Source organism: Dysidea avara, chromosome 6 (genome assembly GCF_963678975.1).
Source record: "Dysidea avara chromosome 6, odDysAvar1.4, whole genome shotgun sequence".
Classification (NCBI taxonomy): Eukaryota; Metazoa; Porifera; class Demospongiae; order Dictyoceratida; family Dysideidae; genus Dysidea; species Dysidea avara.
Genome location: NC_089277.1, coordinates 4,105,902 through 4,123,028, shown reverse-complemented (window position 1 = coordinate 4,123,028; position 17,127 = coordinate 4,105,902). Strand labels below are relative to the sequence as shown.

Here is a 17,127-nt window from a genome sequence, read left to right as displayed (position 1 = left end):
CACGCTGGTGTTATTCAAGTTACACTTATAAGCCTAACACATGACAATAGTTAGGTAGTTGATTGGAGGATATCGATTTTTCGCGTTGCGGACCCTAACTAAGGCATCATGACGCTGGATGCGAAGGGACGAGCAGCTCAAAAGATGGTACTGCATGGTGAATAACAGAAAGCGAGCAACTATATGCAAAGAAATAGTGGGAACAAGAGAATCCCAAGTCACGAGGAGAGTATAGACTTACAATCATGAGGGAAAACGCTATACTGATTGATTATTATTATTATTATTGTTATTGTTAATTAGCAAAGCCCACTAGGGGCAACACGCTAATGAGCATTACAATCACATATTATATTATATTACTTACAGCGTTCTTAAATGTTTCAAGATCTATTGTGTCGATGTTAGGAATTGAAGGGAGTTCCATTGAATAATTGTTCGAGGGAGGAAGGAGTATTTGTACACATCAACTCTTGATTGCAATTGAGTTAGCTTGAGAGGATGTTGAGCACGGGTGGAGGACACTGGAGTTGGTGACGGTAAGCAATGATCAGGTATTGCTAGTAAGTTCCTGACAATCTTGAAAAGGAAGGTGAGTCTAGCAATTGTTCTTCTGTTTTGAAGTGTAGGCCATTCAAGACTGGTTAACATGTCTGTGATGCTATCATGGTTTTGGTTAGATCTGTGCCAGGGTTTGTTCAAAACGAAACGAGCAGCGCGGTGTTGAATCATTTCTAGTTTACTAATACTAGTGTGATGATAGGGGTCCCAGATGGTTGAGCAGTATTCTAATGATGGTAAGAGCAATTGTTTGTAGACGTGTTCTTTAATTTTTGATGGTGCATTGTGGAGATTTCTTTTTAAGAATCCAAGGAGTCGATTTGCCTTGTTACAGATGTAATTGATGTGAGGATCCCATGATAATTTGTGGTGGAGACGGATTCCAAGGTAATTGTGTTCTAATACTGTAGCCAGTGGAATATCGGGCATTTTGTATGTGAAAGTACTCTTGTTATGGTGTGTTGTTATCTGTAAAATTTTACATATGGAGATGTTGAATTCCATCATCCAGTCAGTTGCCCATCTTGTCAGTGAGTTTAAATCATCTTGAAGTATTTTATGGTCTTGTGGTGTTCTAATGATTTTGTAAATAAGGATATCATCTGCAAAAAGACGGATCTCACTTTGGATGTTGGCAATGATGTCATTGATATAAATCAAGATTAGAACTGGTCCAAGAACAGACCCTTGGGGAACACCAGATGTTACATCACAAGTGGATGATTTAGAACCTTCTACTATAACTTGCTGTGTGCGACCATGAAGAAAGGATTCAAGCCAGTGTAATACATTCCCTTTTATTCTATAGTGCCTTAGTTTGTAGAGGAGTCTTGAGTGAGATACTTTATCAAAAGCTTTAGAAAAATCTAGTATTGCAACATCAACTTGTAAATTTGTGATGTGATGCGTCCGGCGAGTCCTTGAAATCTCGTACACTAACAGCCTTGTTGAAATCTCAAATTGTAGCTATATACAGTAGCTGATTTTGAAATCTGAAAATTGTTGTTAAACTCCGTGGTTTACTTTTGTGTATTTAGCTAAAACCCGTCATCAACTGGCTCAACGGCACAAAAAATACCCTTATAGTTTCCTGGTATCGTGCTATTAATAGCGAGGCTTGTGATACAGTGGGACTTTTTGTGCACATGCATTGCATGGCTGGGCGGAAACTCAGCCTATACAGAGCACTGCAGTGATTCCGCGGCGGCTCTGTTGTTACGTGTCTTGCTGTGGCTACAATTTTTAATAACCAGTTGCCAGGTTGCTGTGTGGACCGCTCGGAGTGTAGAATTTGATTTCGTATTTTCAGGTATATTTGTGTGCTCGTATTATTTTTCAGTTTCAACATATATAGCTACAGGGGACGAACAAAATTAACCACTTACACTCTCAATCCCGGCCAGTGTCACAATCATTTAACCGAGCGCATTTGACGAGGTGGCTGTCACACAGTCACTGAAAACTTTTTTTTTGAAGAAGAAGAAGAAAATAAGATTAGAACATACAAATAAACAGTTAAACAATTAAATCAAAAACTGAGTCTCTGATTGCACCAAGGCCACAGGAGCACCTTTGATGTAACGACCTTGTGAAGATCATGCTCCTCTAATGCATTCAGTGGCAGTAAACAAAATGACAATCTACATCTAATCCATCCTAGTACTGTGGCATAAGGGTCATTCCATTTATCAGACAATAAACTCGCCAATCGCTTGTAAAAAACACTGGCTTCATGGCCCATTACCCCGGAAGCAGAGAACACTAGAGGGATAAAAGAACTGTGTTCCACTTCATGGATTCGCAACTCATAAGCTCTCTTCTTTGTTATTTCGTGTTTCCTGTAACATGACTGAAGGGTGGTTCCACTGTTGGATGGTGCAAGTGGGTTAAAAACTCTGACGTCCGTATAACATTTTTCATAACGACCACCCCAAAATCCATTCATGGAAATGTCCAAGCGTGCGCCATCCTGAGTGTTGGCTGTCTTCTGTTGAACCTTTCATCCCTTATAGGCTGCAGATGAGGCTCAACCTCCACATCATGGCACACTTCAGATAATAATTCAGCTGTGATATCCCTCACTTCGTTGTGGCGATTGAAGGGAATCCACCCTTTGGACAAGATAGGGCATGATCAACAGAAAAGTTGGTACCACACGCACAGTGGGAAGGTGTACGAGAGGGCATCCAGCCATACCTCAAAGCAAGGGCATCTTGAAAGGCAGTCTTGTGTAGGGAGAAACCATGTTCCTGCACAGGTAGGGCAGTAAACCAGCTAGAAGCATCCTTTTCCTGTGCTAAAGTAACAGCCCTCTGAAGAGAGGGAGTAAGCTTAGAGAACAGTTCCTTAGAAAGAGTGGACAAATTGATAGTCTTGGATTGTTTAATTTCAAGCTTACGGGAGTACAGACTACAACTAGTATCAGCAGTATAGCCAAAATTCTGTGATAAAATGAGTGATCGTAAGGGTGCCGTGACATACATTGAAGCAGAAAACTCAATAGATGATAAGGAATCAGGTGCAACAATGCCTAGACCACCAAATCTAGTTGGAAGGGCAAAGAGTGAACGTTGAAGAGCACCAGGAGGGTCAAGGGCAGTCAAGGCTGGAATAAACTTTGTCAATAAGGCTTTCTCGAGTGACTGGAAACTAGAAGATGTATCAGGGACTGTACGTGTTACATACAGCCAACGGCTAAATAGTCCATGAGTAAAACATGTATAAGCAGCATGAGGTTGGGAGATAGCGAGTCACTGAAAACTAGACATCCTTAAAAGTGGTCAGGAGAATCAAATTTAACTATAATGCCAGATTGTCAGACACCTCAACTCTCACAAGACACAGCACACCGGCGTCACACACGCATCGGATTGTTGTCTCGCTGGCTTTCCATCTCGCACATTGCAATTCCTGTAAAATTATGCCCTCATGTAAGTTAATTTCACTTCAAATCAGCACTAAACAGTGCTCTAATGGCTAAAAATTGAGAGGTATAACTAAGAAAATTGAGAATTTTGCAATTTTTACAGGCATTTTTCTACTAAGACAAGACCTCACACATAAGTAAGCAAATCTCATGCACTCATTTTAACCTCAGGTCTCACTCCAAATGCATTTTCTAGGTTGAGGTCTCTGCTGCAGATTGTGCATGCCGCAGGACCAATTTTGACAGCATGCAAGTTTAGTAGCTATAGCTCTACCGCTGCCGCCATGCAAAACTGGGCTGCCTTTATTATTATTATTACTGAGCAGTCTGCACAATTGGTATGCTCAGGAAAAAGAATCAAGCATTTACATTATTACAGTAGAGATATTACACAAAAAAGAGTTAAAGTCATTTAAATCAATGAGATTGTGTGGCAATGAATTCCATTCTTGCATTGTTCTTGAGAAGAAACTTTTTTAATTTGCAAGATAGTTGCCTGTTAATTGTTGCAACCAAGAATTGTCAGGAATATGCCCAGCTTTAGAATAGTGGTGGCTGCAAGAGTGGACATGCAGGGTTTATAATCTAGAAATGTGGATAAAATGTGTTGGGCCTTGACTTGTGTGCTGGTCAGTGCTGAACCACTTGCCTACCACTGGGCAATTCCCTGCATGGGGTACCAGTTGTGTCTGCAAAATTAGTCCTCCCATTTCTGATCGACTGATCATGCATGTAATTACATCTTTCTTGCATGGTTAATACATGCGTGAAATCACTGGATCAAGAAATTATGAAATTATTTGTGCACCTTGATTCCTTGATTTTGATATGCTGGCTATGTTGCTTACAAATGGCAGTAAATAGCTTATATATCTAGGCCCATACTACAATATGTGTAGATAATTCTGTGATCTTGTCCCTGTCTTGCTTTTACCCCAAGCATATTATCTGCCATGCCACCTCCAACACACAAATTAAATAAACTTTTTTGCAGCCATAACCAGTGTGCATGAGGGAGGACCAGATTTGGTGGGGGACTGACCAAAGCTCATGCGCTTAACTGGCCAATAATACTGTATGAATTATGCAGCATGCCTTTTACCATTAGCAGCTCCCAGCAAGGAGTCAGCTATTAATCCATTGATTTAGCATTTTGTCAAAGTTGCTTGGTTGGATTGTTGAGCCGACTCACTTGTTCATTTGGTCAGCTCTTGCATGGGCATTGGATATTAAGTTGCTGCATGGTTCTTTCACAAGTCTGACCTTACATTAAGCTTAAGATACTTCTATCCTTACTTGTCACTGTATCTGTTTAGGATTGACTCAATGTTAATTAAGTATTATTGGTTGCATTTGTCTGAGCCCCTACAAAACTTGTAGTACTATCAAAGAGGTGAATATTTGTTCACTCCCAATGGTTTTGTACTCGAACAATCATGTTTCATATTAAAATAATGTTTGCACACTTGAAATGTGGCTGTACTAAAAATATGGGACATTTTTTCATGCTTTAATTGTTGGGACAAGCCTGAGAGAGCTCCACACTAGCAAGAGTTCTTTGAATGTTAAATGATCATCAGTACCAGTACACATAGCGAATAAAATTTAATGCAACGTTAAGTGGTGCTATCAAACCTATGCATCACACAGTAAACTCCTGATGTTACTTGTTCATAAAATTAACAGTGTTTGTATGCTGGTATGAATATTACAAACACTAGTGAACTTCCATAATATTTGTTGTACAGTCAACAGTGTCACTGCAAGCATGCTGCAAACTTCCTTGTATTGCAAACGTATCTTTAGTGAAGGTAATATATATATAGGCTATAATAATATATAACTTACTAGTTTTTTGCCAATAACGCAGCTTCATGGTAGATTATTTACTCTGCAGCTACACCCCATGAACTTAGCAGGAACTACCACCCCACAACAATATGTATTATCTCATGCAATCAATCATCACATAATGAAATATGTTTATGGACTACTGGCACTTCTGATGCAGTCAAACATATCACACGATGAATACTTGACATGGATTGCTAACACTTAACAATAAAATTTGATAACTAAAACATGGTAGTATGCAATTGAAACCATTTAGACAGATAGTCTGACACTGTGATAATTGAAGTGATTTCAGATAAAAGTTTTGTAACATGCCATATGTCATGTGGTTGTAATTAACTCCATTTTAAAAGTAAGGTTTTGTAATTGTATGTATACAGTGCTGTTCCATCTTCACTAGTAGCTAGCTCCATCTCTAAACGTGACTCCAGCAGTGCTCATCACTTATATGTATTATGGTCAGTCAGCCATCTGCATGACCCACCAACTATATATTATAATATCACATTTCTTATTGTTAAAAATGAATCCTCTAAATAACCCATGTACATTAATTAAATTGTGTACATTTAACCTTCTTTGCACCATTGTCATACAAAACTATCCTGAGCTATGGTGTTATCATCAATCTAGTAATAGCATTGTTATTGTTGATATCATATTGTTAGCTCATCATTATCTGTAGTCAACAGATCCTCAATGTACACTTAGCTCATGGTGGTGGTTAGAAGTGTTATGGTAATAATAGCATGTATTTACACCAAGTGGTGAAACTGTACATGACCTTATGAGATCATACAAGCATACCTATCAAGTCTGACATCTAGACTCCAAACTTGACGAATGTATAGTACAATATAGTTTAAAGCCCATTGTAACCAGAGGAATCCTAGTCTCATGTGACCAGACCACTTTTTCTCCCAATGGCACTTATCAATCGCACAGAATTGTTGGGACAAAAGGCAGTCTAGCCACGCGAGACTAGGTAAACCCCTAGTTCAGTTCAGATATGTGCAGGCCCAAAAAAATTTATGAAGCATCATACAGTACAATAGTACTGTATATTAGGGACCACAAAAGAGTAAGGATGGCCCATGAAGTAACATCACCCAAAAACCAGCCTTGACGATGATGAGACAGTATTGGTTAGGCAAAACTAAGCCTTCAGATCAACCCGAAATGGTTTCAACATATTGCTACAGAACTTCAGAAAATTATTCAACAAGATCTTCTATTGACTGACTTAGTAACTGACTGAGTAACTGATGCCTTCACTCAACAACAGCTAAGGCTACAGGTGGTTCACTGTTTGATGTCACTTCAGCCCGACAGGTGTCTTTTGGCATACTGCAGTACGTACAATGCATTCTTCATCCACTTATCAGTGTCCTCCTTTGTGTCCCATTCATCTTTGCTGACAGCGAAAAGTGTCGATTTGGTGGTAGCACATAATGGCTTCCCTTCATAATGGAATTCGTCCATATTTTTCATAGTGGCTATTTTGATTGCAGATGTGCTTTTCGAACAGTTCTTGATTCGTACTGCTGTGTAACAGCTGACAATGAAGCATAATGAATGCTTCACTTTCAGATGATAATTGATAACACTGGACTGTTGTGTAATGGGTTGAACATAGCCGACAGCGAAGCATAATAGATGCTTCACTTTTCAGACAGTAATTGATATAACTGGGGCACATGGCACTATTACTTTTGGTATGCGTGGATTGCAGAGGTGCTTTTCGAACAGTTTTTGATTAGAAATGCTGTGTAATAGGTTGAACATAGCTGACAACGGATACTCTACTTTTCAGATAATAAGTTATATAGTAGTGCTGAAACAAATAGCAATTTTTACTATTCGAATAGTTGTGAACAAAACGACCGAATATTCGATTATTCTTTAAGCTTATACTTCTATTGAATAAGTACTGAAACCTTTCGTTAGGGAACAAGGTAGCTAAAGCCTAAGCATTATTTCTACAGAATGTTTTCTAAAATAGAATTTTTACAGCATAGATACATCACATCATTCACAATCTTAAGTTTCAAGGCTGGCTTTCCATCTGAATACAGTGTACAAAGTGCTAACGATTATTCGAATAGTGTGTTAACAAATCAAATGGTGCCACACCAACCAAATAGTCAAATAACCAAATAATCGTTTCAGCACTATTATATAGCTGGGGAGCACAACAACATTTCAGATGTGGTAAGCGTGGGTTCACCAGTCATAATAATTATTTGCAAGAAAAATAAACAAACAAGTACACAAAAAATTTATTTTCAACTAGAATAGGGACCATAGCACATTGATAAAATGTACTGAAACAAGCTGGAGTAGTGCATAATATTAAATCACAGTAAAACAATAAGAAGTGCTATATCCCCACTATGCTATGGTCCCTACTCTGGTTGAAATTTTCAATTTTTTGTGTAGTTGTTAGCATTTTATCAAACAGTACGTGTTTAAGTAGGGATCCCCAAAAATGACGCTCACTGCCTAATGCCTTTTAAAATCATCCTAGAAACATCTTACATGATGAAAATCTTTATGGAAAAATATTAGTCTTTCTAACATCAAATACAGCATTAAAATGAGAATACACTTACAGGTAGCTGGATAGCTACAGAATTTTTAAAAATCATAGTCTCATGGCGCCTGACCCTAAAAAAGTGATCTTTCTAAGGTCAGCTGCAAGACTAAATCACCGAACCTTGTTGCAAGGCTGAAAGTCCACTGGCATCCAGTGCCAGTGGCCGGGAGTAAGTAGTTATGTGGTAATTATTGAGATTAGTTATATCATATAAAACTCATTGAAGCAAGAGTTACAGGTGATCAAAGGGGGTTTGGGGGACATATTACAATTACCCCTGTAATAGTTAAGAAAACCTCTGCTGCTGGAAAACGTGCACCTGGTGCTAGAGTGCTAACAAGTGATGAGTGTGCACAAAGTTGAGCTGAATGAGAGGAGAAAAAAGACAAGAACTAGAAGTTAAGGCTAAGAGAAAGGCAGAACAAGAGAGAAAAAAATAAGAGAAAGAAGATCCAGTGGAAAAAATTGAGGCTCCACCAGAACAGTTTACTTAAGATGCAATTAATGTTGCGTTTGTTATGAACCAGGTATGGAGTGGGTCCAATGTGTTTGCAAATGATGGCTCTATGAGGACTGTTATATTGAAGTTCCTGTAGACAAGTATGGAAGGGAAACGTTGTTCCCCTTTTGTGTACGGTGACTGCATTAAACATGTAGGTGTGTATGTACTAAATGGTGTTAATGCTACAAGAGAGTAAACCATCATTAAGATGTTCAAACATGCAATTACAATTACATAATTATAATTCTGACACATGCAACTGTACTGACATGCAAAAAGCACAGCACAGGCATGGCAAGAAACTATAAAAATAAACAAATAAAGCTACAGTACAACACACACACAAAACAGGCTAAATGTTCCAATTAATACAATTATGTGGAAAAAGATTCATTGAGAACTACTAATTGCTTTATGTGCAGCATTATCTAGTATATACAAATTGCTGTAGGTTGTTGAATTATGGTTCGCAAGGCTCGAATGGAGTCTGATATATAATGACCCAATTTCAATAGTGGAGTATTTAGAAACATAGCCTAGGCGATCTAACTAAGAAATAAATAATTGATATTCAATCTTGCCAGACTTGCATTCTTGAGCATCATGGAGGTGTTGTATAGATGGTGGAATGGTTGCCAAAGGAGCATCACTAGCTCTGTAATCATTAATGTCAGCAAAAACAACAGCATCACTACAATATTTCTGGATATCCATTAATAAACACAGCAAGACTTCATTATGCTGGTAGGTGTATCTACCTTGCTGAAGTGCAGCAGAACAGCCATTCAAAATATGTGTATACTGGATTTATAAAAAAGTACCTTTTCCATACACAAAATTTGACCCATTGTTTTTACTTTAAAGCTTCATACATTTTTGATCATGGCATATAATAGGCTGAAATTTTCCATGGATGTAACTACAGTATCTGGCTGAATTCTGATACTAAGAGCAAGTTAATCAGTATAAGGAGTCAAGTGTTACATCATTTTGTTTGCTGGTATATAAAGTATGTGGAAAAGGTACCTTTTTGCAAATCCAGTCAGTAAGTTGAACAGAATTACAAAGTTGACAAATAGAGCTGGTCTGAATTTGCCAATGTTGCAAGTTATTGGGGTTGGAAGTGTATCAGATGAAGCCCTCAGGGTGAATGACAATTGGCCAGATGCAATCCAAGTAACAGTGTGTTCCATAAACAAGTTGATGTTTCAAGGGAAGCAGCATCTTTAAATTTACAATTTTACACACAAGAGACCCAAGCTTATCAATACATAGAACCTTCTCCTTTGCAGTAGCAATTTTCTTGCTGGCAAGGTACACAGTTTCTTAGCAGATGGTATGGTGCTTAACTGATTCCTGGCCTGAGTAAGAATTTCATGGTGATTATTTTTAATCTGAAGCATTCCAGAGCCAAAATCAAGTTTTAAAGCTATTCCCTGAAGCATTGGATTAGACGACTGAGTGATGTTGGCCAACAGGCTTAGCTTGCAATGCTTAATAATTAAAGAAATGCTGGGAGAGCACACACTGGGAAAATACAGGATAGCGTCTTTGAGCATTACCTCTCTCAATTTGTTAATTAACCAACTCGCATTTGTGGAAACATTAAACATTTAGACTTAATCCTAACTAACTCTGAGGCCAACATTCATTCCTTAGTAGTGCGCCATGCCTCTCAGTTGATACCATCAAATCATTGTCCCATATCATTTAGAGCCTCAATTGATTCACATACAGTAACTAACATAATTCTTAGATTTGTGTACGATTTCTCCAAAGTTAATTATAATGGTCTTAGTATTCACTTTTCAAGCTGTGGCTTTACAGTCTGTTACAATTCTTCTGATGTTGAAGAACTGTGGGCCATTATCAAACGTCATATCCACTGCCATGCATGTCACTATTTATTCCCAGAGTTAAACTGCATATCTATCCGTACCTGAAGTGGTTCACTCCTTCAATACATCACAACATCAATGGCTCAATATGCTAAGAAGAAAAGTAAGAAAGATCCCCAGGCTCAGTGCATTACACAATGCTTAATAGAAGCTGAAGCCACTCTACAACAAGAAATCCAAGATGCTAAGGTCAATTATGAATCTCAACTCATTCACAGTTTTGCTACTTCTAGAGATCCTAAACTGTTTCACCATCTTAAGAGTTTGTCGAAATCCAATTTTTTACCTCCCTGTATGTTTTCTGATACCAACAAAGCTGAATATGACCTCAACAAAGCCAACCTTTTAAACAAATACTTTTACTCCGTCTTTACTTGTAGCCCATATATTCTACCCAGCATTGAAGATCTTCCAACACATCAAAACCCTTTCACTGCAATTTATTGCTGAGGTCTATGAATCAATAATTTCACTCCACTCAAAGAAAGCAGCAAGCATCAAAAACATTGGACCAAATTAAAATCCTGCAGTATTCTGTACCAGCCACCGTTGCACCACTTGCTTTCTCTAAGTGTACACAAACATGAAATTACAACTGAATAGAAAATTTATTCCATTGTGCCTGTCTTCAAGTGTCTGGTGGCAAAACTTTAGTAAACAACTATCATCACATATCCCTATTGTGCATCACCTCTAAAGATCTGGAACAACTGATCTACAACCAACTGTTTAAGCACATTTCCAGTAATATCTCACACTGCCAATTTGGCTTAACTCTGAAAAGATTGTCTGAAGTTGTAGGCTACTCACCTGCTGCATAATGAGCACACTAATCTATTATTTCATCTTGCTACTAAAGTTTAGAAACATTGTGCAAACAGGAAATAAGGATTAGCGATCACTAGCTATGCAAGTTTCAGTCCAGCGGCTCGACATTCAACTAGACTTCATACATCGTGGTGCACGTAAAAAGGTCCTTTCCTTGCAAGATTAAATGTGACCTTGCAAGATCTTGGACAGGCTTGTTAAGTCTTGCAAGTTTTTTTTGTAATGTTTCAAGAATCAAAATCTTCACTTCGTATACTTCCATGATCTTGTCCCTAGTCCTGATGAAGTGGACACAATTTGTTTAAACTTTTGTAAGGTTTTGACTGTGTCCCCACAATGAACTGTTGGTTAAGCTTCACTCTATTGGTGTTGCTGGCTCCTTGTAGCAATGGTTTGCTAGCTACCTCAAGTGTAGGTTTCAGTGTGTACTTGTTAATGGTCAACACTCAGGTTTTTTACCAGTCATCTCTGGGGTACCACAAGGTAGTATTCTGGGACCCTTATTGTTTTTAATATATAAATGATCTCCCATATGCCATCAAGTTTGCTCAAGCATTTATTTATTTATTTGTTATTTATTTATTTATTAATACTGTGTCAACTTTGCAAGTGAAGACTTTATATGGGTGAGCATTTCTATCCACTGGTGACACCAAGTGCTACAAAAGAATTAAGGACATGTTGGATGTAATTCACCTACAAGCAGACATTGATTCTGTTTGTCTTGGACTATTAGAGACAATCTACTACTCAATTTTTACAAGTGTGCATTTCTACAATTCCAATCAATGTATCTAGGATGGCTTTCTTAATCAGGTTTTTAGCTGTTTGGACAGCCTTCTCTGCATGCCATGCCATTAGACTGGGACTTGCCGTATGGTACTCAAAATCCATAATTTCATGAAGACTGTTTGAAACTTGTACTGGAAATTTTGGACCATTATCAGTCTGCCTGCAACTTCATATGTATGTCTAGATAACTGTGATTTGCAACATGTGACAATTTGTTTACTGATGCCACAGTTGCTTAGTTTCTATCTTATACGTAATAAAAGTTCTCATTTATGTTTTTAATTTCATACATCCACCAATGAATTCTAGAACATTCTATGTGCATTGTACAGTAGAAATCCATATATATATATAACGCAAATAAATCTAATATTAACAAGTAAAGCATGTACTTACAATTTTGGTCTTCAATATGTCTGTAGAGAAGAAGAAAATCAAAAAGATTGTTAAAATAAACCCAAAGCCACAAAAAGAGTGGCATCTACACAAAATAGCCAAGCTGTAAAAAGGGTGAAGCCTCTGGGTTTACTGAAGAGGTTGGGATATAAGAGATGGTGACCAAGAAATGGCTGTAATGGTGTTAATGTTAATAATGGCTGTACATTATTGGAATTTAGCCATTTCTTGGCCGCCACCTTTGATTTCACAACATTTTCAACCCTGCATGATGTTTTAAATGCCACACTTATCTTCATAGCTTGTGTGCATGTTTTATTTTGATTGTAACAATTTAATATTTATGCTTATGCTTATAGCATGCTGGCTGAAAAGTGTTGTGAGAGTGTGTCATTGCCTTGCTTAACAAGAAACACACCAACAGATTTATGTGATGTTGAGCGTGATCACAGGAATTACTCTTGTACATATGCTCATGTTAAACCTGTATTGCAATTACCAAGTGGGACAGAAAGTGCTGCACACATCAGTGATCCTTCCAACGGTTCTAGACTCAAGTTTGACGAGATGGAAGACAGATTAAAGTCATTTACACTCCTGCCATCATGGGAAGGACCACTGGATGCTCATTCAATGTCAGAGGCAGGGTTTGTATATACTGGTCAGGAAGATCTTGTCTACTGCTTCAGTTGTAACATTAAACTTGATCGGTGGACCAAACACATGGATCCATTACTGAGACACAAAGAGGAGAGTCCTACTTGTTCATTTGTCAGACAACAACTACAAGTAATAAAAGGAGAAAAGGGAAAAGTCAAATCAGTTGTTGCTCCTTCTAAACCTCTTAATCCTCAGCAAACAGCAAGTATTGGTCAATTACAGTCTTCAACTTTTTTCAGTAGTAAACCTATCCACACTGTAGTGACTGGTTTAGATGAACCACAGTTGTTGTATGCTACATACAGAGGAAGTGGATCAGGTGATGATTACTCAAAGGTAGATTTGCCTATTACAATAGAAAATTATAATTCAGAAGAAGAAAGGTTAAAATCATTTGTAGGATGGCCATTAAATGAATCAGTCCACCCAGAGCAACTAGCCAGGGTTGGGTTTGTATACACTGGGGAGGGATCTCTAGTACAGTGCTTCCAATGTGGGGTCAGATATCGTAACTGGGTAAAAAGAGATGTACCTCTTACTGTACATCAGAGATGTAACCCTCGTTGTTCCTTTCTTCTAACATTTATGAGCAAAACTAAATCTTCTCTGTACAAGCAAAGACCAAATGGCTCTTGTAATCCAGAATTATCAACCAATACTCAATATGAAAGTATCATTACTCTAGAGTTTCCTACATACGATGACCAAGCTACAAGATTACAATCATTCAAATACTGGGGTGGAGTCCTACCAAAAGAAAAGTTAACAGAGGCAGGATTTTACATGATAGCTCGTCGAGATGTAGTAAGGTGTTTCTCATGTCATGTGGTCCTACAGGATTGGGAGAAAACTGACAACGTGATTGATGAACATCAAAGACACAGTCCAGAATGTATTTTTCTAAAACTCTACCTTTCACAAAATGTAAGCGTGTTTTATCATTCAAGTGTTGGTAGCACTTCAGTAGCTGAGAGCTCTGTTGAAGCACTAATTCCATTACAGAGTAGATTAGGTAGCATACAAGTTAACTCAAACAAAACCAATCCTACTGAAATTGGGAAACCTAAAGCCACTTTGCCACAGTCACCTAACAGACTAGGAGAGGCATCAGGAATACTCTACCCTCCCAGTTGGGAATCTGATCCACCTCATAACATTTCTAGTGAATCTGATGAAAATGTTTTATCTACTGAATCCCAAGTACAAAAGAAAGATGATTATACTCTGTTGGCCTCTATGCACACCACTACACCAAAAAATAGACATATGATGGTGAGTTGTTAGTAATACAATGGTATATGTGTTCACAGTATGGTAACCTAATAATAGTTGTTGTTTTAGTTCCTATTTTTAGTAATAGCAGTGGTAGAACTAGGATTTTAGTTTCTGAAAATTTAAAATATTGAAAAATGAAAATAAATTGATTTTAGGATTTTAGGCATCTGAAGACATTCCTCCAGAAAATTGATATGACCTATAGTGCAAAAATTATTGCAATTTATCTGGTTAATATATAACCACATCTTTCAGAGTGGAGGACCATGTGGCTACTACCCGAGGACTTGTGTGAAAGTAACCCACAATGTTTATATGAATTAATGAATGACTGACCTTGTTTGATCATCCTTTAATACTATAGCTATCCAATTAAGCTTCTTTCAAAAATGCTATTCCCTAGCATAAAACAACTCCTTTGCCTGCATGGTTTCATGAATCTGCTTCAAACATGTCTTATAAACACTTGCAACAGTATGTTAAGATACAAGCCATGGCCCTTATCCAAGGATAGCCCTTATGACAGTAACTCTAGACTATGGAGTGGTTACTTCTAGAGGTGGCTATTATATAAGCTGTAGCTATTAACTGGTCATTGGTCAAGTACAGTACATGATTTAATGCTATACCTTCCACTTTTGAGTAAGTTCCTTAATGAACACACACACGACGTACATGCACACGCACACACACACACACACACACACACACACACACACACAGATACACACACACACAAAGCAAAGCAAAATGCAAAGCCTTCAGCTGCTGCTACATGGTCACGCTGCCCGGTGGCCAGCACTGGGGCACCTGTGTGCTACTCAGGTCCTATGAGTCAGTGCAAGCATGCCCTCCTGAGGCAGGACTGGTAATCCGCTGGAAGCTGTACCAGGTCTCACAGGTGAGGGTGTGGACACCCGAAGACCCACCTTGACCTTCAACTGCTATATGAGACATGGATAGTTCAGCATTTGGTTCCCCAGTTTGCACCAGGCCACAAGGTCCCCATTTTAACAGCTGGGTAAACTGGAGCAATCTGAGTAAAGTTTCTTGCTCAAAGAAACAGCAGCAACACCAAAGTGGCCCAGTTGGGAATCGAACCGGGAACATTTCAATCACCAGGCAGACATCCTAACCATACACACATGCGCGCACACGCGCACGCACACACACACACAAACTCACGCACGCACACATGTACACACACACACACACACTACACACACAAAACTAAAAATTATAATGGAATAATGGAAATGGACTGCCAGCCCGCGGACAAATATATGTGACCGGATTTGCGAAAAGGTACCTTTTTCACACACAAAATTTGACCCATTTTGTGAACTTTACAGCTTCATAACTTTTTGATCATGGAATACAATAGCTAGAACTTTTCAATGAATGTGGCTACAGTATCTGGCTACATTTGGATACTAAGAGCAAGTTAGTCAGTAGAAGGAGTCAAGTGTTACATCATTTTGTTTGCTGGTATGTCAAATGTGTGGAAAAGGTACCTTTTCGCAAATCCGGTCACATATATTCTTATTCTTTATTCTTATCCTCTTTACCAGTTAGGCACTGGAGGACGTACACAGAAAGCAGAGCCTGTATGAGGTGTTTACCCATAGCCAAGGAGCCTAAGCGAAAATCTTTGAGCTAAATATCCTAAAGTGAAATGGGACAAATACCTAGTATGCGAACAGAAAATGGATAATTTATAAGGAGTAGCCTAATAGTGTGTATGCTGCACCTACATAGGCAGGTGAGGACCATAATTTATGATAGGGACATGTACAAAGGAAAAAGCCTGTAATCATAGCAGAATATTGTCAGAAAAATAGCTAGTTTTCCATTTTTATGCTATACGAATGTGTCACTTTAAACTAAAACACAGTATCACAAACAAGTTCGCTTGGCATTTCCTTAATTAAAATATTCAGGAAATCTTGTATTATATGAATTCCATACTTTGTGTATATACGGTGAATGGTTTGATAGGAACTACATATTATGCTTTGAAATTCTGTCTATTTGTGCTGCTTGATATTTCCTATTATCCCAGACATTTTGCAGAAATTTATAGTCATCTGGTGTGTATTTTACTGCAGTATGAGGAGTCATCATCACAGGAAGTGGAGAACAATATCAATGCCAAGATTGGCATAGATGATGATCTGGGTAAAACCACTAATTCGGGATTGTGCCAAATTTGTTATGACAAGAAAATCGAATGTATCTTCCTTCCCTGTGGTCATGCCAGGACGTGTGAAGAATGTGCTACAAGAATTAAGAACTCTGGCAAACCTTGCCCTTACTGTAGGAAATCTGTGTCAACAACCCATAGGATTTATTTGTGAAACTTTGCTTAGTAATATTAATTGCTTGTAAGGGATACGTATATCATTAATATGATTAATAATTTTGTATGGCTCCATGCTTAGGGACCCGCCGATTATGCTGGCATAATTTTGAGCATAATAGGTACCTAAACGCATTGAGCATAATGCCAGCATAATAGGTTAAATATTTGTACAATAGTATAAATTCTTGCTGGAAAAATGACAATTGCAAAATAAGATCGATATACTCTAATAGAGCAGTCAGTAACTCTAATAGAACAATCATCAAACTGACTGTTCTATTAGAGTATATCGATCTTTTCTCTTATATGCAGCAAGAATTTATTATTTATGCTCCAGCCACTCATTTTTTTTTCTATACAGTGTTAAACTAGTAGCAAAGCATATGAACTAAGGCATGAACATTGAGCATAATCGAGCATAATAGGTAAATATTGAGCATTAATTTAAGCATAATAGGTGAATTTTTGAGCAGTGCA

The 17,127-nt window shown here is 38.1% G+C and overlaps 1 protein-coding gene across 3 annotated transcripts; it reads left to right on the top strand.

Annotated features, from left to right (window-relative positions):
• The first annotated feature begins 398 nt into the window (after positions 1–398).
• LOC136257246 (E3 ubiquitin-protein ligase XIAP-like) lies at positions 399–16,832 on the top strand. 3 transcript variants are annotated; one of them, XM_066050331.1, is made up of 5 exons: positions 416–539; positions 589–797; positions 853–948; positions 12,713–14,285; positions 16,397–16,832. In XM_066050331.1, exons 4-5 carry the CDS (start codon positions 12,714–12,716, stop codon positions 16,643–16,645), a joined length of 1,821 nt encoding a protein of 606 aa, XP_065906403.1. In that variant the 5' UTR covers positions 416–539; positions 589–797; positions 853–948; position 12,713; the 3' UTR covers positions 16,646–16,832. The 3 variants fall into 3 exon arrangements, with proteins under 3 accessions (XP_065906404.1, XP_065906403.1, XP_065906405.1); XM_066050332.1 differs by having other exon boundaries at positions 399–797; XM_066050333.1 differs by lacking the exons at positions 416–539; positions 589–797; positions 853–948 and adding an exon at positions 1,658–1,870.
• Positions 16,833–17,127: the final 295 nt, after the last annotated feature.